At 46.6% G+C, this 21,888-nt stretch overlaps 5 protein-coding genes across 23 annotated transcripts in view; 3 read left to right on the forward strand and 2 right to left on the reverse strand.

The window, feature by feature from the left end:
* The window catches only part of sos1 (son of sevenless homolog 1 (Drosophila)), a 43,246-nt gene extending 41,636 nt beyond the window's left edge, over positions 1–1,610 (forward strand). For all 4 annotated transcript variants that reach the window (XM_085278337.1, XM_085278338.1, XM_085278339.1 and 1 more), the window contains one exon: positions 557–1,610. In XM_085278337.1, the coding sequence (XP_085134463.1) occupies positions 557–1,129 (573 nt within the window). In that variant the 3' untranslated portion in view covers positions 1,130–1,610. The remainder of the gene's footprint in view (positions 1–556) is intronic.
* A 711-nt stretch (positions 1,611–2,321) lies between these two features.
* gemin6 (gem (nuclear organelle) associated protein 6) lies at positions 2,322–3,962 on the reverse strand. Its single transcript, XM_085278361.1, has 3 exons — positions 3,708–3,962; positions 3,143–3,535; positions 2,322–2,921 (listed from the first exon to the last, which is right to left on the reverse strand). The coding sequence occupies exons 1-2, from the start codon at positions 3,839–3,841 to the stop codon at positions 3,160–3,162; spliced, it is 510 nt and encodes a 169-aa protein (XP_085134487.1). The 5' UTR covers positions 3,842–3,962; the 3' UTR covers positions 2,322–2,921; positions 3,143–3,159.
* Positions 3,421–13,462, forward strand: LOC146573461 (reticulon-3-B-like). Of its 8 annotated transcripts, XM_085278355.1 has the most exons (10): positions 3,421–3,558; positions 7,844–8,003; positions 11,492–11,645; positions 11,722–11,778; positions 11,847–11,985; positions 12,489–12,558; positions 12,633–12,679; positions 12,754–12,812; positions 12,954–13,044; positions 13,284–13,420. In XM_085278355.1, exons 2-9 carry the CDS (start codon positions 7,940–7,942, stop codon positions 13,003–13,005), a joined length of 642 nt encoding a protein of 213 aa, XP_085134481.1. In that variant the 5' UTR covers positions 3,421–3,558; positions 7,844–7,939; the 3' UTR covers positions 13,006–13,044; positions 13,284–13,420. The 8 variants fall into 8 exon arrangements, 7 of the variants coding, with proteins under 7 accessions (XP_085134481.1, XP_085134483.1, XP_085134485.1 ...); XR_014892843.1 differs by lacking the exon at positions 13,284–13,420 and having other exon boundaries at positions 12,754–12,896; positions 12,971–13,024; XM_085278357.1 differs by lacking the exon at positions 12,954–13,044 and having other exon boundaries at positions 13,284–13,462.
* Positions 13,463–13,660: 198 nt separating this feature from the next.
* Positions 13,661–15,073, forward strand: LOC146573462 (acylphosphatase-2-like). The gene is made up of 4 exons (XM_085278362.1): positions 13,661–13,844; positions 13,928–13,944; positions 14,047–14,156; positions 14,837–15,073. The coding sequence occupies exons 1-4, from the start codon at positions 13,748–13,750 to the stop codon at positions 14,949–14,951; spliced, it is 339 nt and encodes a 112-aa protein (XP_085134488.1). The 5' UTR covers positions 13,661–13,747; the 3' UTR covers positions 14,952–15,073.
* A 392-nt stretch (positions 15,074–15,465) lies between these two features.
* LOC146573463 (signal-induced proliferation-associated 1-like protein 2) overlaps positions 15,466–21,888 on the reverse strand; it is a 39,774-nt gene continuing 33,351 nt past the window's right edge. For 4 of the 9 annotated variants that reach the window (XM_085278342.1, XM_085278350.1, XM_085278343.1 and 1 more), the window contains 5 exons: positions 17,708–17,894; positions 17,521–17,640; positions 16,346–16,409; positions 16,192–16,273; positions 15,466–16,114 (listed from right to left, as the gene is read on the reverse strand). In XM_085278342.1, coding sequence (XP_085134468.1) covers positions 15,986–16,114; positions 16,192–16,273; positions 16,346–16,409; positions 17,521–17,640; positions 17,708–17,894 — 582 coding nt within the window. In that variant the 3' untranslated portion in view covers positions 15,466–15,985. Of the gene's footprint in view, positions 16,115–16,191; positions 16,274–16,345; positions 16,410–17,520; positions 17,641–17,707; positions 17,895–18,240; positions 19,457–19,806; positions 20,518–21,888 lie in introns of those variants that run through there. The other 5 variants (XR_014892842.1, XM_085278344.1, XM_085278348.1 and 2 more) reach the window with 5 other exon arrangements.

Raw genomic sequence — 21,888 nt, forward strand, 5'->3', positions numbered from 1 at the left:
TCTGACATATGAATTACATCTGCAATAATCACATACATGTAATAGAATGTTAATAGTACATTTCCCTTTTTTTTAGGAAATGACCTGTATGTATCTGTATGACATCAATGAAAGGATCAAGTACTGCATTGTCTTTAGTTACATTGATGTTATTTATTTATGGTGAAACAGTGGTGGAATATCGCTGTTGCTTTCATATAAATGAAGCGGACATACCTGCGTGGCCGCGATCTAATCCTGTTTACATAAAGTAAACCTGCTCCCGAGCAGGTTTACACTTACGGATCTGTTGCTATGACAGCAAGTCCCGGATGAGCTTCGGAGAACCGAACGATCCAAGATCACGCGAAATCGTCAACAATCTAATCCAGCTAACTTACTTAGCGAGGTACGAAGAACGGGCCCCTGTTGGCGTCCTGTTATGGTGTAAATGTAAACAAAGGTCTGTGGTGAGGGGAGGCGGGGCTGTTGTCTGACGCCGCCTTCTCAATTCAATCTTGATAAAGGTTCATTTGAATGTGACATTTGACCCCCCCCCCTCCCTTCTCCCTCACAGATGGTGTCAAAGCTGGACAGCCCCCCAGCCATTCCACCTCGTCAGCCCACCTGTAAGCTCCACCCCTCTCGTTACTCGTCACTGTCATCATCACCACCTGACAGCCCCCCCTCCCTGCCTCCACGAGAGCCCCTCAGCTCCCCTCTACACCTCCTGCCCCCCCCTCAGGGTCGTCCCCGCTGTGACCTCCTGCCTCAGGCTTTCTTCCCCCCCAACATCTCTGGCCCAACTTCCATTTGCTCCACCCCCACCACATTGTCCTCCTCACCCCCTCTCCCTGCTCCTGTCACCCCCACCTCCAGGAAATTACCCCTGCCTTCTCCACCCCTCCCCCCACTCCCTCCCCTCACCTTGGATGGCCCCCCTGTGCCTCCACGTCACAGTGTTCCCAAACTCCCCCCAAAGACATACAAGAGGGATTCTGTTGGACACGCCCCCATGCTGGACACGCCCTCTGTGCGATTGGACAGCCTGGAGTTCCAGAGGGTTCAGGGACAGCTGATTGGACAGGCTGTGGAGGAGACTGAGTTAACACTACAGCTGATTGGATCAGAAGAAAGTAAAAATGTGTGATGGACCAATTAGGAAGCTCTGACTGCTTCGAACTGAGACTGACTGTAAAACAAAAATGTGCTCTTATTCTGAACATCTCTGAGCTCAGACCTCAGAGGGACGAGACCCTCAGGTACTGGCCTGGAGCCACACAGGTACTGCAGTGGTTCAGGTGGACCTGATGAAGAAGATGGTGGTGATGTCATTATTAGTGATGTAAACAAAAACAAGGGAATAAACATTTCTTTCACTGAGCTCGAAGAAACCTGGAATTCATCGGTCTTTATTTTACCTGCTGAACTGAACTGTGGCTGGTTTTTGTAGGTGGGCTCCTCCACATCTACTGCCCCTGCAGCAGCGGGTGGTCTTCAAGTCTGACATCATTATTCGTGTCTGGGTTCAAACTCTGCTTCAGGTCCAAACAATCACTGCAGCATCACTGAGAGTTAAAAACTGTCTAAATTCTTTCATCTTTAATAAAATGATCAGCGTTGCTGCTTTACCAGGTGTAACTATGAAGTTTAACATCCAGGCATCCATGAAAACAGGATTTATTAAATTCAATGGAGTTAGAAGTTAGCAGGAAGTTAGCTTGCCAGTTTCCATCTAAACATGATATAGCATGTTCTGAGAGATTTATGAACAAATTTAAACGTACGGCTCTATCACTTCCAACATAAATGAAGACAGAAAACTAAACAGCAGTGACGTTTGTAAGGTTACTAAAGTTGGGCTAGCTGGTGTATAATGATGTGCTACGTGATCGCTAGCAACACAGCTATGTTAGCATAAACACAGTGAAGCTGGAGGATGAACGCGAACACTTTTCCGCTTGATAAAAATTAACGTGAGGGTTCCTGATGGTTAGAGACAATATCAGTCGCATGGCAAGATGCTGTAAAAGGACCAAACTTCAGTCAGGAGAACAACTGAGATAATCCATCCACAATACGAGGTTAGTCATTATACTGCTGCATGGGCTGGGCTGTAGATAGGGTTTAAAAACTGAGCTTTAAAATGAACAATGGTAATAAAAACCGAGAGGGGACAATAGTGATCACTGACTGTTTTTAGGGGTTTGTTCAGATTAAACTGAACTATATACAAAGCACTAAAACATGTTAAAAACACAGACTTAATAAATGCAGAGTAGTTTGGGCCGGGAGCAGGATTCATCATGTCATCACTTAAAGAGCAGATAAGGTGGCGCTGGGCTGGTTTCAATTAACTTTATTGACATTGAACACACACAAAGCCCCAGGATACAAGTGTTTCTCTGCTCTGCATTCAACAAACAAAACCAAGCAGAGCATATTGAAATAAATGCGTGGAGGGATGGGTGTCTTGTTACCATAGATACAATAATTACCTTACAGTTTATTTACAGTGATTAGATGACTCGGTAGACGTTTCATCCCCATGTTTACTGAAACTGACAAAGATCAAAGCTCGTGGTTTAAGTTTGACTCCAGTCTGAATTTGTTTTACAAAGTATGAAACGACACGAAACTTTTACAAAAACGCTCCGGGAATCAGTCTGCAGCAAGTCATTCCCACAGGCAAATAAAGAGCAGAACTCAGTTCTCCTCAGAGGACAGACCGGAGACACCTGATACTGACGCAGGTGATTCAGGTGATGTTCAATCACATCAGCGACATCCAGGTGTCAATGATTACAGCAGATCAATAATTATTGATTACTGAAGTCTGACAAACTGAAATCCGCCCGTGCACACCCTGACCCCGGGTGACCCCAGGTGAGCCAGCACTCTGGTTTCCTGGTTCATTGTGGTTGCTGCAGGTCTCTTCTCACCTGAAATGAAATTGTGCCTGTCACAATAAAGCCAGTTTATCTTTTAAAATTATGCACATATTTAAAACTCCTCCCACTCTGACGTAACTAATCATGGCGATTGGTGACTCGTCAGTCTGTGGGACAGGTGAGTTTTACAGGAAGTGAGTCACTTAGAAACTCCTTTTATTTAGATTACATCTGCAAATGACAAAAGGGCGGAGCTCAAACAACACACTAACCTGGTGATTGGCCCAGCTCAGAGTGGCAACCCCTGATTGGTACAGTCCTGGATCCCGATAAGTCTCTGGATCCGGTCCAGGATGATCTGGTTGGAGCTCCTGCAGTCGTGGGCGCTATAGGGCGCAGCGATCGTCAGGACGCCCGCCACTTTTAGCTCCTCCCCCTCCTCCTCCACGGGGATCCGGTTCTCCTGCAGCCACCGCCGCACGGCATCCCTCCGCTGACGCAGCTCCTTGGGGTCCAGGCAAGGGGACGGCGGGGGGAGGAAGACCGACCGCAGACGCTTCGCCGTCTCATCATCAGCAGCCGCTCGCAGGACCTCCACCGCCTCCACGGCGTGACCCATCACCACCCGCACCACCACCGCCTCACCAAAGGACACCAGGACCACACTGCAGGGCACAGGAAGACAAGGGTCAGAGCCACGTGACGATCAGGAGTCACACTTAAACTTAACTTAAACGAGTTAAGGTCAAAGTTCACAGGAAACGGCTGAAAAAAAACTCGACTCGTTCGTCACGATCAGCTGTTTGATTTACAAATTAGGCTCCACGTGCGCGTTACCTGGCGGACACCGGGTCCACGCTTAACAGCCAGCCGCGGTGCTCCTCGCCTTTTCCCGCTCTCACCGTCACCTCTTTGTTAAGGTAGTGAAGCCACCTGAGCGGACCCATGAGGGGCCAGCCGCACTGCATCATGGACCTCACGGTGCTGAGATCGATAGCTGAGCAATAATCGATTCACACACCCCTCCACCCCCCTGCCGTCTGCTGTTCACAGCTGTTAACGCTCCTGAGAAAACACAACACGGAAACAAAAGTTCCGCTTTAAGGCGTAAACTGAGCCGCGGCTGCCCCCTGCAGGCCGAAGCGGGCACAGCAAAAACATTCAGTAGAAGCGACTAGAAATAGAATAGACACCCTCCGGCCAAAGCATAAAACATTAAAGAGAAACCAAATAAGAAGAAAAGTAATACTGCGAGCTCACAATAAAACAGCAAAAATAAAATAAATACGTTAACTGATGAAAATCCAAAACTCCTGAAATAAGTCCACAAATTTAATTTCAAATAAAATGTGACTCTTTAAAAGCTCAATAAATAATGAACAAGAAGAGTGAGAAAGGCAGCACGTTTCTGTTGGTGACAGCAGATTTGCAGCGGTTCACACTTAAACTGCAACATCAGCGAACAATGGATTACACTTTTGGTTGATATTGATCAGTCACACTTTATAAATGGCTTTAATTATAAAATGTATATTTATTTTTAACCACAGACGATAAGGCAGATGTTATTTTCATGTCCTTCAGCTAAACTTTTATATGGAGGTGATTCCAACACAGTGATGAATGAAAGCATGGATAGATGCCCACATGAACAAACATCATCCGAGCTCGAACATATCCGTGACCATAAAGCAGTCCAGTTTAGACTGATTTGAAATTATTTGGACAAATTCAGAATAAAGACTGTTGGAAACTAAATTAATCCAAAGTTAAGCCCTGAGACTTATTAACAAGAAAAACTATTTAAGAGTTTTTATGGAAATGAAATTTGATATCAGAAATTTTTCAAAAGGAAAATGCTTTCTCTAAAGACAAACGAGAGAGAAATTAAAATTATTTCTAGAATAATAAGATTATGTGAAAAAACAATTTGTCTAAACGATAATCTCACCGTCAGTCAGATGTTAAAGCTGTTAGGAGGAAACGGTGAGAACAGCGGAAAAAATGCCCAAAATATTTCTTTAGTTAACATAAAAGAAACTTTGAACAATGTTTTATTAGAAAACTCAGAATTATTCATTCAATATGTGAAAGTGAAAATAGTTTCCTAAATATATTTACCAAAAATCATATTTGGCTCATTCAGAAAATACAAATGGATAAATTTCTCCATAGGCAAGAAAGGAATTCCAGTAGTAGAGGAGACCGTAATGTGGGTCAGTTCTAACACTTCCAATTTCTCCAATCAGAGCTAAGTTTCAAATGATGCGATTCATTCTGTACATGCCAAATTCAGTTCTTCTATCACATGTGAAAAATTAGCACATTTTGGCAAACACGGACAATTTAAGAAGAAAAGAAGTAATTTGCTTGCGAAAAGTAAGTTTAAAAAAAAAATTTCAATTTATGATAGCATTATCTGCTTTGCAGTTAAACTCATCAAACTGAAATTATGTTATTTGTATGTCTATGGCGATGTATTCTGTGTAGGTCTTTAGTGCTAATGTTTTAGCTGTTGGCTGTAATGTTAGCTAGTTGAGATGGGATGGCCTTTATTTGTCAGTTGCAGTTGCCCACAACCGAGATGACAGACCGTACATACAATACACAAACATCACATTGGGGAGACAGGTCAGGCTAGGTAGCGAGGAAAAAAACATTGAAATATGTAACACAAAAGGATAATCCAGGAATCATCATCACACCATATCACAATAAAACACAGACAGCAACATGGGAGAGTGTTCCAGTGTGTACAGCTGATCTGGGACCGCTGCAATCTTCGATCGCACCTCCAGCTGATCCACTGTCCACATCGGATGGGAGGTAAACCTGGGAGGAGGTGTTGGATTCGGGGGGGGGGGTGATAGTGAGGGCGTATCAGTATCAGTGTACATGTTTCATGCGTGTGCATTTGTGTGTGTATGTTCAGCTGAGAGAAAGTGTCATCACGCCCGGTTAAGCGAAGGTCTGGCGGCCTTGAAGGAGGGACAAAGAGTTCTGACAACAATCCTGTTATCATGGACGAATTTGTTGTTCCAGTCAGCTTCGACCTCGGCAGCCTTCAGCTGGCGCCAGTGGGATGGCCGCATGAGTGAAGATGGTGAATGTTTGGGTGTAGTGCGAACAACTGCATCCAATTTATGCACAAATTATGGAGTGCATATTAAAAAAGGACAGTTTCAGGGTATCCCACCCTTAGATAGAGATGGGCACACCTGACTGATGACACTGCAATTTTCCTGTCGAATACACACGATGTGAGCAGACAGCTACTTGTGTCAGGGCTGAAAATGAGTCTGTCTTATTACCTTTCAAACATTTAAATCTGTCAGAATTAATGGTATACCTGTTAAAACTACATATTTGGGTGATTATTGAAAACAATCAAAAAGGATGTAAACTTCTCCAATTTTTGCTCCTGTAACTCCTGTGTTACTGCCGAAGACTGGACAATGTTGCTTTATGACCAGAAATGCCCAAAGAGATCTCTACAGACTTACATCAACTTTGATTTGATTAATATGGAGAAAGAAAAGTGATCGCTTCAAAAGGATATTCCACATAAGGCAAACAAAAAGATGGTCTGGAATGACCTCACGGCACAAGCATAGTCCCAACCAATGCTGGTGGTGCATCTTTTCAACAGCTCGAATCACATAATGAAGCATTGACGTCATTTCAGAGAGTTCATCTTTGGTCACATGATATTCTGGAGCCCGACACGGGCTTCTTTTGGACACGCCCATGTTCAAACGTTTCATACAAATGAGTTTTTAATCAAATAACCGTAAAACAGATGCACCACACCGATAGCCTGATATTAAACAGAAGTTGCTAATGCAGAGAGGGTGATCACAGTGAGGCGGCTCATTTCAAGCTGCTGTTCATATTTTTGGCCACCAGATGTCACCAAAGAGGACTAAAGCGCCTCGAGTAGTGAACCATCTTGGTGGAGGGACATGGTGCAGGTTCACCGAGCAACCCCCGGCCTGGACGCGCTCTGCTCAGCTTCGTTAGCACTTTTAAGATGATCATTATTCTGGTGATTTGTGACACAGAACTGTTTTTTAAATCACTGCTGCTGTTGATCTCTAAGGTGAGGCATGCACAGTAGATATTTGAGACTGAAGTTTCCTGTCCTTCAGCCTAATGGAGCAAATCACTGCAGTCATCCCAGTCCAAGCGAACGTAGTCTGAGTGATTGAACTAAAGTACGCTGAACGTGCTGCTCATAAAAACGTTCCTGCTGTGAATAAAAGTAAAGAGTAAACTCTCACACTCCGAGTGTCACCTCCTCCTGACAGCTTTAGTTTTCAAGCTCACACCTGCAGACTCACTGCTGTTTATGGTTGGAGAGTAAATATAAAAACACAATTCCAACAAGTCTGACCTGAGGTCAGCAGGTACAGTGCAGGTGTGGTGTTTCAGGATCAGACATTAATGCTTGTAGAACAACAGCACTGCTGTAAAACTGCCAACAGAAAACAACCAAGAAATGAAGCCGACAGTCTGTTTATTGTTGATTATTTATCACTGATGCTCGTTGGGGAAACACAAAGACATTCAGACCCTCCTACTGTCTCCATAGCTGTGCAAGGGATCATCCTCGGATGGTGATGCCAACTTCTACAGATCTCGTTGGATCCTGACCTGCTCTCTCTCTCTCTTGCGATCACTGAGCTCATTTCCTGTCTGTTGATGTGTTTTTATGTATACAGCTGTGTCAATATTATTGATTACTGATTAATGATTGTTGCGCTTCAAGCTGCATTTGGTTTCACTTCCTGTCTGATCGATAACGACTGTTACCAGCACGCCTGTGTCTGGCTGGACTTAAACAGTGTGTGTGGATGTTTGTCTGAGTCTGCTCAAACTACTCTCAGCTGACCTTTGACCCTCCTGAACATTCTCGCTCTGAGCTCACATCGAGCTGCTCAGAAGGTTTAAACTTCGTCACCCCCTCTTTCCAGCTCCACCCATGTGGTGATGTCATCGCTGGATGGAGCAGCTGCAGAGCTCTGGAGAGTCAGAGGGAGGGTCAGACCTGCAGACCGAGCAGCTGAAACATGGCAGACTCTTCATCGTCCTCCAACAACTCCTCCTCCTCGCTGAGAGACCTCACGCACACAGGTGAGACACCTGATTGTTGGCATGGAAACAGTGTAGAGTAGACGGAGGCTGCCACCTGTTCTCACCTGACTGCGTTTCACCAAACAGGCTAACAAAGCTCTGTTGTCCCGATCAGCTGACTGTCAGTCAGGCTGCTGTGTGCGCGTATGTGTGTGTGCGCGTTTGTGTGTGTTTGTCTGTGTGTGTGTGTGCGTGTGTGTGTTTGTCTGTGTGCGTTTGTGTGCGTGTGTGCGCGTTTGTGTGTGTTTGTCTGTGTGTGTGTGCGTTTGTGTGCGTGTGTGTGTTTGTCTGTGTGTGTGTGTTTGTCTCTGTGTATGTGTGTGCGTGTGTGTGTCTTTGTTTGTCTGTGTGTGTGTGCGCGTGTGTGTGTCTTTGTTTGTCTGTGTGTGTGTGCGTGTGTGTGTGTGTGCGTGTGTGTGCGTTTGTGTGTGTGTGTGTGTGTTTGTCTGTGTATGTGTGTGTGTGTGTGTGTGCGTTTGTGTGCGTGTGTGTGTTTGTCTGTGTATGTGTGTGCGTGTGTGTGTCTTTGTTTGTCTCTGTGTATGTGTGTGCGTGTGTGTGTTTGTCTGTGTGTGTGTGTTTGTCTGTGTGTGCGTGTGTGTGTGTGTGTGTGTTCGCGTGTGCGCGTTTGTGTGTGTGTGTGTGTCTGTGTGTGTGTCTGCGTTTGTGTGTGTTTGTCTCTGTGTGTGTGTGTGTCTGTGTGTGTGTGTGTGTGTGTGTGTCTGTGTCTGTGTGTGTGTGTGTGTGTGTCTGTGTGTGTGTGTCTGTGTGTGTGTTTGTCTCTGTGTGTGTGTGTCTGTGTGTGTGTGTGTGTCTGTGTGTGTGTTTGTCTCTGTGTGTGTGTGTCTGTGTGTGTGTGTGTGTCTGTGTGTGTGTTTGTCTCTGTGTGTGTGTGTCTGTGTGTGTGTGTGTGTCTGTGTGTGTGTTTGTCTCTGTGTGTGTGTGTTTGTCTCTGTGTGTGTGTGTCTGTGTGTGTGTGTGTGTGTCTGTGTGTGTGTGTGTGTGTGTGTGTGTCTGTGTGTGTGTTTGTCTGTGTGTGTGTCTGTCTGTGTGTGTGTGTGTGTGTGTGTCTGTGTCTGTGTGTGTGTGTGTGTGTGTGTCTGTGTGTGTGTGTGTCTGTGTGTGTGTCTGTGTGTCTGTGTGTGTGTGTGTGTGTTTGTCTCTGTGTGTGTGTGTGTGTGTGTGTGTGTTTGTCTCTGTGTGTGTGTGTGTCTGTGTGTGTGTGTCTGTGTCTGTGTGTGTGTTTGTCTGTGTGTGTGTGTGTGTGTGTGTGTGTGTGTGTGTCTGTGTGTGTGTTTGTGTGTCTGTGTGTGTGTGTGTCTGTCTGTGTGTGTGTCTGTGTGTGTGTGTGTGTGTGTGTGTGTGTCTGTGTGTGTGTGTCTGTGTCTGTGTGTGTGTGTGTCTGTGTGTGTGTTTGTCTGTGTGTGTGTGTCTGTGTCTGTGTGTGTGTGTCTGTGTCTGTGTGTGTGTGTGTCTGTGTCTGTGTGTGTGTGTGTCTGTGTCTGTGTGTGTGTGTGTCTGTGTGTGTGTTTGTCTGTGTGTGTGTTTGTCTCTGTGTGTGTGTCTGTGTGTGTGTGTGTGTGTGTGTGTGTCTGTGTGTGTGTGTGTGTGTTTGTCTGTGTGTGTGTTTGTCTCTGTGTGTTTGTCTGTGTGTGTGTTTGTCTCTGTGTGTGTGTCTGTGTGTGTGTGTCTGTGTGTGTGTGTCTGTGTGTGTGTGTGTGTGTGTGTGTGTGTGTGTGTTTGTCTCTGTGTGTGTGTCTGTGTGTGTGTGTGTGTGTGTGTGTGTCTGTGTGTGTGTGTGTGTGTGTGTGTGTCTGTGTGTGTGTGTGTGTGTGTGTGTGTGCGAGTGTTCAAAGCTGAGCTATAAACTGTGAGTTGGATGATGTGAAGGTCAGATGATATCTATCAGGCATTAAATCTTCAACGTTCTTCTGGGAGTTGAGGTTTTTCTCATTCTCCAGGAAACATCAGCAGGTCAGCTCAGATCAGCGTTGATCTTATTTTCTTGTGTGCTCTGAACAGGATCTCTGTGGAATGTAGCTCCGCCTCCTAATAGGATCCACATGACCGCAGCTGATCTGCAGGGATTAAACCTGGATATTGGGAAACTGTAAAAGGTGGAGTTACAGAGAGCTTTGCACGTGGAATAAAACATGTTGAAATGCTCGAGCCCAGCCTGAGGTCTGTCACGGCTCGGTGGGGTTTTCTCTCGAACGTTGTCGGTTCTTTAGCTTACAGAGGAAAGAAGCTGAACGAAGGTGATTTAAAGTTGTTTTTGTTAGCAGCCCAGCTGATGTTGGGCTGAGGATGAGTGAATGGGGAAAAGAGACTCCCAGTAATGGGACATTTCTCCTGAAATGGGAGAAAGAGAACACATCTACAACATGTGCCAAACTATTTGCTGACAGCAAAGATCAGACGTTTTCTTTTGTTTTTCAGGTGATAATAAGGCCAGTGCTTGTTTCTCCTGCAGACTGGATGCTGCTGAGGCTAAAGTAGAGGTCCTGCAGGTCCAGGATTAAGTTCTGGGAATGTTTTTAAAAATTCCTGATGGATTTCAGAGGTTGCTGGTGATTATTAGTCTGTTGTGATTTGGCACTGCATAAATCACATTCTTGAAGGTTCCTGTGCATTTGTTTATGGTTCATGAAGGTTCAGCACATCTTCACCTGATTCATTTTGCTTGTGGGAGAGAACACCGGCTATTTCCACGTCTCTGAGCTCGTCTTGGACTTTGATCCCGTTCACTTGTATATATTTCATTAAGTTTGATTATTGAATGTTTTCGTTTGAATCATGTGGGTACTGTTGTTATTGTTGTTGTTGGGTTCGGTCTCAGTTGCAGTGAAAGCTGCATTTTGCTGTCAGGAGCAGCTCGTGGTCAAAGTTACCATTTTCCCTGGATCTCTGATTATGTTCCTCCATCTATTTTCTCGCCACGTTTATTTCACCTCCTCCATCTTTTCCTCAGTCTGTTGTTGAGCTGCTGTTCCTCCACAGCTGGTGCAGCAGCCCAACAGCTGCTTTTTAGCTCCGCCTTCTAGCTGCTTCTTCCACGCTAAACTTTTTCTACAAGCTGTGTGAGCACACAGTGAAGGTAGGGTTGGGCCGGTCTCGTTAAGAAGTTTGATTAGGCGATCCAGTGTGAGTAATGAAAGTGAACGAATGGGCTGCTGTCATAAGGTCGGTGCGCAGCGGCCCTTCCGTGCACCATATGCCAGATTACCAGTCCAGCCCGATGGTGTGAGTGCTTCACTCCAGTTCACACGTACGAGGAAACCCTCCATGAAAGGTTGAATCTGCTTCTCTGTGGTATGCTTCACTGCTGTGACGTGTGATTGGTGTGGCAGTCCTCGTTCTGTCCATATCTGTGCCTTTCCCGGTCAAAGGTTTCTGGGAGCCTGCTTTTCTCTGCTTTCTTGTCTTTTAGTATCTATTTGTTGTTTTGGCATCAAGCTGGTTTTGGTTAATCTCAGAAAATATGTCAGCAGCCTCACAGCTCGTGCACTGGAGAGAACCGAAGAAATCTGCAGCGGCGTTCGGCCTCTCACTGCTGGTTCTTCTCTCCTTGGCAACACTGTCAGTCATCAGCGTGGTGTCCTATTTGCTCCTGGCATGCCTCTGTGTCACAATCACCTTCAGGTGGGTGGAACCTGCTATAGACAGATCGCATTACCCAGCATGAAAAACATCTTCCTGTTCTCCATCCCGTCTGCAGGGTTTATAAATCAGTGATCCAGGCCGTCCAGAAGTCCGATGAAGGTCATCCATTCAGGTAACCCGGGTGATTTGATTCTAACCTGGCTCTAATCACTCTAACCTCACTAGAGCTCTCGTCTTCAGGTCTCTGTTGGAGAGGGACATTTCCGTGTCCTCAGAGTCAGTTCGGCAGCTCGCTGACCAGTTTCTGATCCACTTGAACTGGTTCAGTAATCAAACAAGGAGGCTGTTACTGGTGGAAGACCTGGTCGACTCCCTGAAGGTCAGCGTGTGTTTTTATTCTGTGTGTTTGTTTGTTGTGTGTATTCTCAACTTTATCTATCCACGAGGCCAGATAACACACACCAAGCACTTAAACTGCAGGAATGTCTAAATTCAGATAAAGCTGAGGTTACTGTACTCGACCCTAAAAACCCAGAGTCCTGACAGGGACTAGAAAGAGAGAGCAGATTTCTCCTGTTTTGGCTTCCTGTTAAATCCAGAATTCAGAATCCTGCTCCTCACATACAAGGTCTTAAATAATCAGGCCCCATCTTATCTTAATGACCTTGTAGTACCATATCACCCTATTAGAGCAAAAGGGAGTTTTTCCTTCCCACTGTCGCCAAAGCGCTTGCTCACAGGGCGTCATATGATTGTTGGTTTTTCTCTGTATTATTTAGGGTCTTTACCTTGAGACTGTTGTGATTTGATGCCTTATAAATAAAACTGAATTTTGTGTATTGTTTGTGTGTTTGGTCCATGTCTTTGTTCTACGTGTTCCAGCTGGCAGCCGTCACCTGGGTGATGACGTACGTTGGTGCCGTGTTCAATGGCGTCACCATCTTGATCCTTGGTGAGTTTGTTTCCCTCTGAGCGAGTTAAATATCAGTCTTTCTGATCTCCGATTGGTTGTCTCTCTGTGTGCAGCTGACATCATTTTCTTCACTACACCGTTGATCTACCAGAAGAAGAAGGTAAAGACACACCTGGTGTCCCTGTCTTCTGCCCAGTTTGCTCCGTGCTTAGCTCAGAGTGTTTCTGTGTTCAGGCTCAGATCGATCGTCACGTTGAGGCTGTTCGGCTCAAACTGGAGGAAACTCTGCAGAGGTGAGGTCACGGGTAATCAGGTGTTCATCATGTTTGGCCTCACCGAAGGTCAACTCTGATCTAAATGCCTCACTGAGGTCAGAGGTGAGAATCTGACCTTCATTTCTGCAGCACCACTGGGGTTTGTAATGTTTGTCTCAGGTGTCCATGGTCCACAGGTAACTGCCGTCTGTCTCACCTGTGCACATGCTGACCTCAGATCTAAACTCAGTGTCTGTCTTAATTGAACCAGGTGAGCTCTGTTCTACCTTTATGAAGAGTCGGACTGAACTGAGCATGCTCAGTGTGTTCATACTGTCTGTTCCTAATGTGCTTGTGACCTGTCTATAGTTAAAGTCCACAGTCGGGTTGCTGATTGATCATCCATGTTCAGTTTCCACGTTAACACAGATGAGCCCACCTCTAATCTGCAGGTGTTCACATTATTCTGTCCAGACAAGCAGCTGACAAGCGTCCTGTGTCTGTTTTCAGTCTGCAGGATAAGTTACCTGGCGCTGTGAAGAAGACCAAGGTTGAGTGACACCTGAGATGTTGAAGCTCTGCCCCCTCCTCTCATTGGCCTGTTTGTCTGTGACTCACAAGTCTTTGAATAAAATCAAACTGACGAGAAACAAGCCGTGTGTTTTTATTCTGGCCCAGCGTCACCAGTCCTCACCTGTCCAAGCCGTCACGTTCAGTGGCGTGGGCGTGGTCATGTTTACACAGTTACTTCCTGATGTTTGGACAGGAAGCAGCTTCACTGTTTCATGACAGCGAGGAAGTCATGGAACTGTGAATTTTACTTTGTTGGAAGTATTCTGTAGTATAACTACATTGTGAATGCCCTTCAAAATAAAGATCACCATGACTGTGACCAGTCAAGAGTGATGCTTTTATTTTGAAGGCTTCTGAGATTGGTTTAAATATCAGAGATAAAAATATCTCGCTGCGCAAACATGATTCCGTGTGTGCTTTTACTTTGTCTCCTTCACGCCATCATGGCTGAAAACAGACTCGTCTCCGTGGACTTTGAGGTCTTCGGGAACGTGCAGGGTAGGTCGCCTGACACGTGACGGCGAGTTTGTGTGTTTTTTGAGGTTTTACTCGCTGACCCTGTGTTTGTTCTCCATGTTCAGGAGTGTGCTTCAGGATGGTGAGCTTCCTCTTTTCCTTCACATTACTGCTGTTTTTGATCAGGATGTACCATGGAAACGTGTCACATGACTAAACGCACACACCTGTGAATGTGTGCCAGTACACGGAGGATCACGGGCGCAGTCTGGGGCTCAGCGGCTGGGTGAAAAACACCAGACAGGGCACTGTGATTGGTCAGGTCCAGGGACCGTGGGACAAAGTCAGTGACATGTGAGTCTGGCTGACCAATCAGAGCCTCCGAACACACACACACACACACACACACACAGATATATCCTTTAATGGATTTTTATTTGAAAATGTCAGTGCAGTATTACAGCTCCCATAATGCTTTGCAGGTCTGTGCTGTCCTCATTTGCCTCCTCCTATGACCTGGCTATGACCTCACAGTCAGAGCAGGAGGAGGACTGAGGAGCAAGGAGCTGCAGGAGCATATTCGGAGAGGCAGGGCCACAGTTCTCCTAAACTACTTGTGTGTGGCAGTGAAGCGCTCTGATACGATCACATGACTCTCACCTGTCACATCTGTGACATCAGACGTTTACATTAAAATCAAGCAGGTCCTTAAACTCTTTATGCCACAACTCTGTCACTCACTGGTGTGATGGGAGGGGCTAAAGAGGTGTCAGTGTGTAGTTTGTGAAATGACTCCTCCCACTCGTGTTGTAACTGTCCTGTGATATAACCTGAACTCTTTAATGAGGATGGAGTTTAAACACAATTAAGCCCCTCCTACTAAGTGATGCCAGTGGCGTGGACTGTGTCTCTGTCAGGTGACCTCATTGTGATGAAGAGGAGCGCAGTGTTTCTTTATTCACTGTGGGGTCAGAGGTCACTGAGAAATACCCGAATGTACTAACTGCACTCTTCTTCCTCCTCCTCTTCCTCAGGAAGCACTGGCTGAAGAGCGTCGGCAGTCCGAGTTCCCGAATTGATCGAGCCGTGTTCTCCGACGAGCGAGACATTTCCAAAGTGGAGATCCACGGGTTCTCGACTCGCTACTGAGCACGCTCACACACCTGATCTGCAGCTGACTCCAAATCTGACAGTATTGATTATTGATTGGTGACATCACTGTTTCCAATGTTTAATATGATCAGAGAAATAAAGTGTAAAGATTTACTGTTGCCATGGTGAACAAACTGAGTTTTTATTACACAGCTGCTTCCACCAGGGGGCGGCCTCTGGCAGCTGATTGGCAGCTCCTCCTGAAGCCCCACCGAGTGTATGAAGTCCACAGACCCGGAGGCTCGGTCATGTGACCGCTCAGGGCCCACTACACGTTTACCTTTGCTCACCTTCATCCACATCAGGCCTGCAGCCAGCTTAAACACATGCGGCTTCACAGCGCCTCCTCAGGCTGCTCATTGCTGACCAAATGAAATACATATTTTTTATATACAGATATAAAAACGATCGACCTGATGAAAATGTTTCTGAGTAAGAACCTTCTATCTGTGAATGCTGCTGTACTTACAGTATTAATCACATCATCTCCAGGAAAACTAGGCCAAAAAAGTAAATTCTGATGTAAACCTTTATAAAAATAAAGACACGTAACAGCAGAAAGAGAGCAGGATCTCTTTGCACATGAAAGAAGAGTTTTGGATAAATCAGCTAATTCTGTATCAGCTGATTCAGCTTGGATCACACATCTGTATGATCCACAGTCTGAAGAGAAAACATCCTTAAACATCTGCGCTGAGGCGTTTAGTAAAAGCTCATCGTCGCCAGCTGACAGAGGTGGAGGCGCACGGAGGTCAGCTCCTGCTGCGACTAACTCACTGCGCCTCTGTGTGAAAACAAATAACAGCAAGAATCATAGAGAGGCTCCGCCTACTTCCAGGTAGCCGAAGAGGACTGACGAGACCGGTCAGCCGAGCTGTGACTGATCCCATCAGATCACCTCATCTTCATTCAGCGTGCTGCTTCGTGCTGTTCGATTGTTCTGCTCACGGTTCAAACTCTTCGTCGTCACCACGATCCGCTGCGAGTCATGTGACACAGTGCTGACTGTTCAGTAAATGCTAGTGGTGTTACTATGGTAACGAATCCTGGCACAGCATCCAGGCAGCGAACCTCCTGATGTGACTCTCCTCCTGCAGGCGGTGGTTTTCCTGACGGAGGCTCAGCACCTGCTGCTGCAGCACAGCTTTGTCCCGCTGCTCCTGAACACAACATGGACACAAGTCAATGCGATGATGTCATCCGCTTGCCTCCATGACATCAGTTTAATGCGCTTTACCTTTAGCAGGTCGAGCTGCAGCTGCTGAAGAATCTCTTCCAGTTGGAGGACTTCACCTGAGAGGGAGCAGGCTGTGATGTCACTGAGGGAAGGGGAGCCGTGATGTCACTGTGATGTCAGCAATATTACACGGAAAATAAATGAGGTGTCTCACCTGTCCTCCAGGGCGGAGCTCTGTGATGTCACCCCCAGTGTGCGTTGTGTCTGATTGATGTCCGCTGTGAACAGGTGAACAACCAGCTAACTAAGAGAGGGTGGCGGCTTCGCAACAACAGACAAACAACAAACCAGATGTGACCAACGGTGAGTCATGTGACCACAGGAGGCGGTCCTTAAGTAATTTTGCCTGTAACAAGCAGTTATTTGAGTTCCTGTTTCCTGCCTATCAGCTCGAAGTGGTCCACCCCTTCTGCCATCTCCGTAAATTAGTTTCCAGACGGTTTGGAGGATGCTGAGGGTTGCTGAGGTCCTAACTGATCTCTGAGCTTTAATCTGCTCCTCGGTGAAACCAGGAGCCCTGCTCAGTTGACCTCACTGACCTCTGGGAGTGTGCATCATTACCAGGTCAGAAACGCGACACATTTAAGGACCTTAAAATCAGTTTTCAATAGCGCTGGGAGCAAAGAACAGGCACTGTTTCTCCTTCACTCACTATGTATTAACAGACCTCTCTGCATTGAATCATATCTGTTATTAACCTCTGTCTCTCTTCCACAGCATGTCTTTATCCTGTCTTCCTTCTCTCACCCCACCCAGTCGCAGCAGATGGCCCCGCCCCTCCCTGAGCCTGGTTCTGCCGGAGGTTTCTTCCTGTTAAAAGGGAGTTTTTCCTTCCCACTGTCGCCAAAGTGCTGCTCATAGGGGATCATACGATTGTTGGGTTTGTCTCTGCATCTATTATTGTAGGGTCTACTGTCTCCTTGTTGTGATTTGGCGCTGTATAAATAAAACTGAATTGGATGGAATCTGGAGGTTAGAGACTAACTAAGGTGGCTAGAGCTCAGGAGATATAGCAGGTCACCTACTAATCGCAAGGCTGGAGGTTCGATGCCCATCTGCTCCAGTCTATGTCTTTGGGCAAGATATTAACCCCAATTTGCTCTCTGTTGCATCCATCGGAGTATGAACATGTGTAAATGTTAGATAGAAAGCATTTACATAGAAAAAAGGTATTGTGCAACTGAGGCAAGTTGTGTAAAGCGCTTTGAGTGTCAGAGTAGAGAAGAAACAGTCTATCTAAATCTGTCCCAACGAGACAAGAAAGCCTCATCATAATTTAATCCTCCTTCCATCCAGGAGTTTGATAAGTTTGAGTGCAGTGACTGTTACCTCTGAAGGCTTGAGTGCTCTCCAGGTGAAGCCAGTCCAGCTGTGATGAAGCTCGTGGGAGCGGCATGTGTTTAACTCCAGACCTCAGAGCCAATAAGCTGTCAGAGTAAGAGCGGTTACCTGTGGAGGAAGGCAGGTGAGTGCTGACATTGACTTGCATTCTAAAAGTCAGAGAACAGGTACTCACTCCTCTGTAGCGGCAGTGGCAGTTTTCTGCAGATGGTGGGTGGTAGCGTGCTGTTGATACGTGGGGGCAGGTGGTCCGAGGGCAGCTGAGAACAGCGAAACAAAATCCCGTACAACATGTCACGTGACATCGTGTGGGTCAGACATCTCCATGGAGACGGAGGAGGAACACCAGGGACTCTGATGGGCTGAGAGATGAGGGATTGGTTGTTAGAATGAAAATAAAGTTGGTCAGAGGTCAGGGTAAAGTTGCAGTCAACGAAAACTGGAAACACCATAAGTCGGACTCGTTCCTGGTGGGCTCCGCCAGGGCTGCCTTTTTCACCGATTCTGTTCATAATTTTTACGGAAAGAATTTCTAGGCGTAACCAAGTGGCAGAATCTCAGAATCTCATCTCTGCTTTGTGCAGACAAAGTGATTCTGTTGGCTTTATCAGGTGATGGCCTCCAGCTCGCACTGGAGTGGTTCACAGACAAGTGTGAAGCGGTGGAAATGAAAATCAGCACCTCCAAATCTGAGGCCATGGGTCTCACCTGAAAATGGGTGGAGCTTTCCTCTCCTCAGGAACTCTCTGCAGGAGGGGGAGATACAGGAGAGGTGGAGGAAGATCTCAGCCTGGGCGTCTATTGTCTCATGTAGTCTGGAAGATGAGTGGATGGTGGGGTGGGTGCAGTTTTCTCTGTGGTGGGGTTGGGTGGACTGTCCCGGGCTCTGTGGGGCCGGGGGGCGCTGCGGCGCTGGGCCCCAGTCTGGATGGGCCTGGGCCCCCTTTCCCTGGCAGGTCGCGGAGTATGGGGGTGCCTACTGGGGTCAGCGGGGGAGCTGGCCCTAGGGAGGGGTCACCTGCCCCTCCCTTCCTTCCCTCTCCATCTCCAGCTGCCTCCCTCTTCCCGCTCCACCACAACCACCCACACATGCAGGGCCTTGGAGTAGGGGTATGTCACCAGGGTGCAGAGGAGGCTACCCCCCCCCCCCCCTCTGCCTCTGCCTCAATTTTATCCCACAACTTAGACATTCACATTACTCACACTCTCATTACACATACATATAGGATCTTGGGGGTGGGCACGATACACGGACTCCAAATTACCATCAGGGTGTACACCCCACCCCTGGCATCGTTGCCCACCTCTCAATTTTAAATACACGTAGACATTGAGGGCTAGCAGGAGGGACTATGTGCTCCTGCTGCTCTCTGGCAGGTAGCTCCATGCCCTCCTGGGTTTTAAATGCACCTTAGAACACACATGCATCAACACTACAATGAGCGGGTGGAGGGAGGTTTGGAGGCCTATCTCCCCCTACCACCACTTCCCCTGCCAGTGGCGGACTCCCTCAGGTATCGGTGCGTTGGTGGTTCTTTGTGTCCGGGGGTGGGCGTCCAGGTACACACCGGCTCACTCCTTGGCAGCCGCTTATCGGGGCCTGGAGGCTGGGGCTCGCTCGGGCCACTTCGGAGGTGGGGTGCCCCCGGCCTCTCGGCCTGGGGCTCGGTCACTCAGGCACAGCTGGCTGCCGGCGGAGCTCACGGGCGCGTCACTGCAACTCCCCCTGGCTTCTGCTCTGCGGCTGCTGAGTGAGCCCTCATCTGGGACTCTCCTCAGCTCTTTCTGGGACAGTGGCGCGGCTGCCCCTCTGTTGGTCTTCCTTGGTCTCTTGTGTTCTGGGGGCCTCTGGATGTCTGGAGTTTTGATCTCCTCCATACCTGCTTCATGCCCTGGAGGACGGGGCTGTGGCTCCCCACACTCCCTAGCAGATCGTTATATGGAGAAACCTTTGGAATGCAAGCATGCTGATCCACACAGGTGTGCACACAGGTGTACACACGGGTATTCACAGACGCGGACTACAGCTTTCTTGGCTGCTGCCTCAAAGCACATTGTGCGCTGTCTATCTTGCGTGCTGCACAATATCGTTTATTATTTAGTATCTACTGATATCTACTGCTAGCTAGTTTATTGTGATGGTGCTTTTTCTTATTATGTTGCTCTTTGTTGTTTGCTTTCTCTTCTGTTTTTTTTCTCCATACAGGTGACCCAGGTGTTTTTTTTCTTTTTTTTTTTTTCTTTCTTCTCCCCTTCTCACCGTCTCTTCTCCCCTTTGGTTTTCTTTCTCTCCCTCTCTTTCTTTCATTCTTTCTCCCTGTCCTATCCCCCAGTCATGTCTGTCCCGTTTGTAGCAACTGAAAATAAAATAAATTCATAATTATAATAAAGGTCAATCAAATGGACCAATATGGCAAGGCCATGATGATCCACTTGGTAAAATAAATCCGCTTGGCATCTTTCTTGGCCTTAAGACAACAATTCTGATGCTAAAGATCCAAACGGGACACAAAAAAAAAAAAAATGGGTGGAGTGCCCATTCCAGGTCAGGGAACAGTTGCTGCCCCAAGTGGAGGAGTTTAAGGATCTCGGGATCTTGTTCACGAGTGAGGGAAGCAGGAGATTGACAGACGGATTGGTGCTGCAGCTGCAGTGATGCAGACACTGTACCGGTCTGTCGAGGTGAAGAGAGAGCTGATTGTAAAAGCGAAGCGCTTGATTTACCGGTCGATATAGTGTTTAGATGAGATATACTCTCGTCTAGAAGAGATATACTCTCTTCTAGACACTCTAAACTCACACTGGACACACTGGAGAGACTATATCTCTGCGTTCCCCCGGACAATCTAGCGGAAGTGCCTAGGGAGAGGGAGGGTCTGGGCTTCTCTGCTTGGGCTGCTGCTCCACGATGCGGCCGCAGAGACGTAGAAGCAATTGGATGGTTGGATGGATGGAGTTTTCAACCTGATTGTGTCACCTAGTCAACTAAATAGATCAGCAATCAATTATAATGGGACAACTATGAATCAGTGTTATTCTAGTGTCATGACTATGATATCATCAGGTTTCATTAGTATTTTAATGCTGATTCATTGAGGTTTCAACCATAATGATAATTCAGACAAACATCAATTCAATGTCATCTTGCTACCTGGGTTACCTTCAACATGTGTTTATGGGAAAGTTTAACAGGTTGTGCTTCAACCTGTTTCTAATAATTAACCAGAGATGATGATCATTATGATGATACGACAGGAGCAGCCTTAGTAACACCAACCAACTATCTTCTTATGGCCTCTGACAGTGGACTCATCTCTGTGCTTGTCCTGCTAGACCTTAGTGCAGCATTCGATACTGTCGACCATAATATCCTATTAGAGCGATTAGAACATGCTGTAGGTATTACAGGTACTGCACTGCAGTGGTTTGTATCATATCTATCTAATAGACTCCAGTTTGTGCATGTAAATGGAGAGTCCTCTTCACACACTGAGGTTAATTATGGAGTTCCACAGGGTTCAGTGCTAGGACCAATTCTGTTTACATTATACATGCTTCCCTTAGGCAGCATCATTAGAAGACATAGCATACATTTACACTGCTATGCTGATGACACCCAGCTCTATCTGTCCATGAAGCCAGATAACACACACCAATGAGTTAAACTGCAGGAATGTCTTAAAGACATAAAGACCTGGATGGCCGCTAACTTTCTGCTTCTTCATTCAGATAAAACTGAGGTTATTGTACTCGGCCCTGAAAATCTTAGAAATATGGTATCTAATCAGATTCTTACTCTGGATGGCATTACCTTGGCCTCCAGTAACGCGGTGAGGAACCTTGGAGTCATTTTTGACCAGGACATGTCCTTCAACGCACATATTAAACAAATATGTAAGACTGCTTTCTTCCATTTGCGCAACATCTCTAAAGTTAGAAATATCCTGTCTCAGAGTGACGCTGAAAAACTAGTTCATGCATTTATTACTTCCAGGCTGGACGACTGTAATTCATTATTATCAGGAAGTCCTAAAAACTCCCTGAAAAGCCTTCAGCTAATCCAAAATGCTGCAGCAAGAGTCCTGACAGGGACTAGAAAGAGAGAGCAGATTTCTCCTGTTTTGGCTTCCCTTCATTGGCTTCCTGTTAAGTCCAGAATTGAATTCAAAATCCTGCTCCTCACATACAAGGTCTTAAATAATCAGGCCCCTTCTTATCTTAATGACCTTGTAGTACCATATCACCCTATTAGAGCACTTCGCTCTCGCTCTGCAGGCCTACTTGTTGTTCCTAGAGTATTTAAAAGTAGAATGGGAGGCAGAGCCTTCAGTTTTCAGGCCCCTCTTCTGTGGAACC

Source organism: Mchenga conophoros, linkage group LG6, assembly GCF_057382185.1.
Source record: "Mchenga conophoros isolate Kocher_MC1m ecotype Shallow Benthic linkage group LG6, M_conophoros_male_GT1.1, whole genome shotgun sequence".
NCBI lineage: Eukaryota > Metazoa > Chordata > Actinopteri > Cichliformes > Cichlidae > Mchenga > Mchenga conophoros.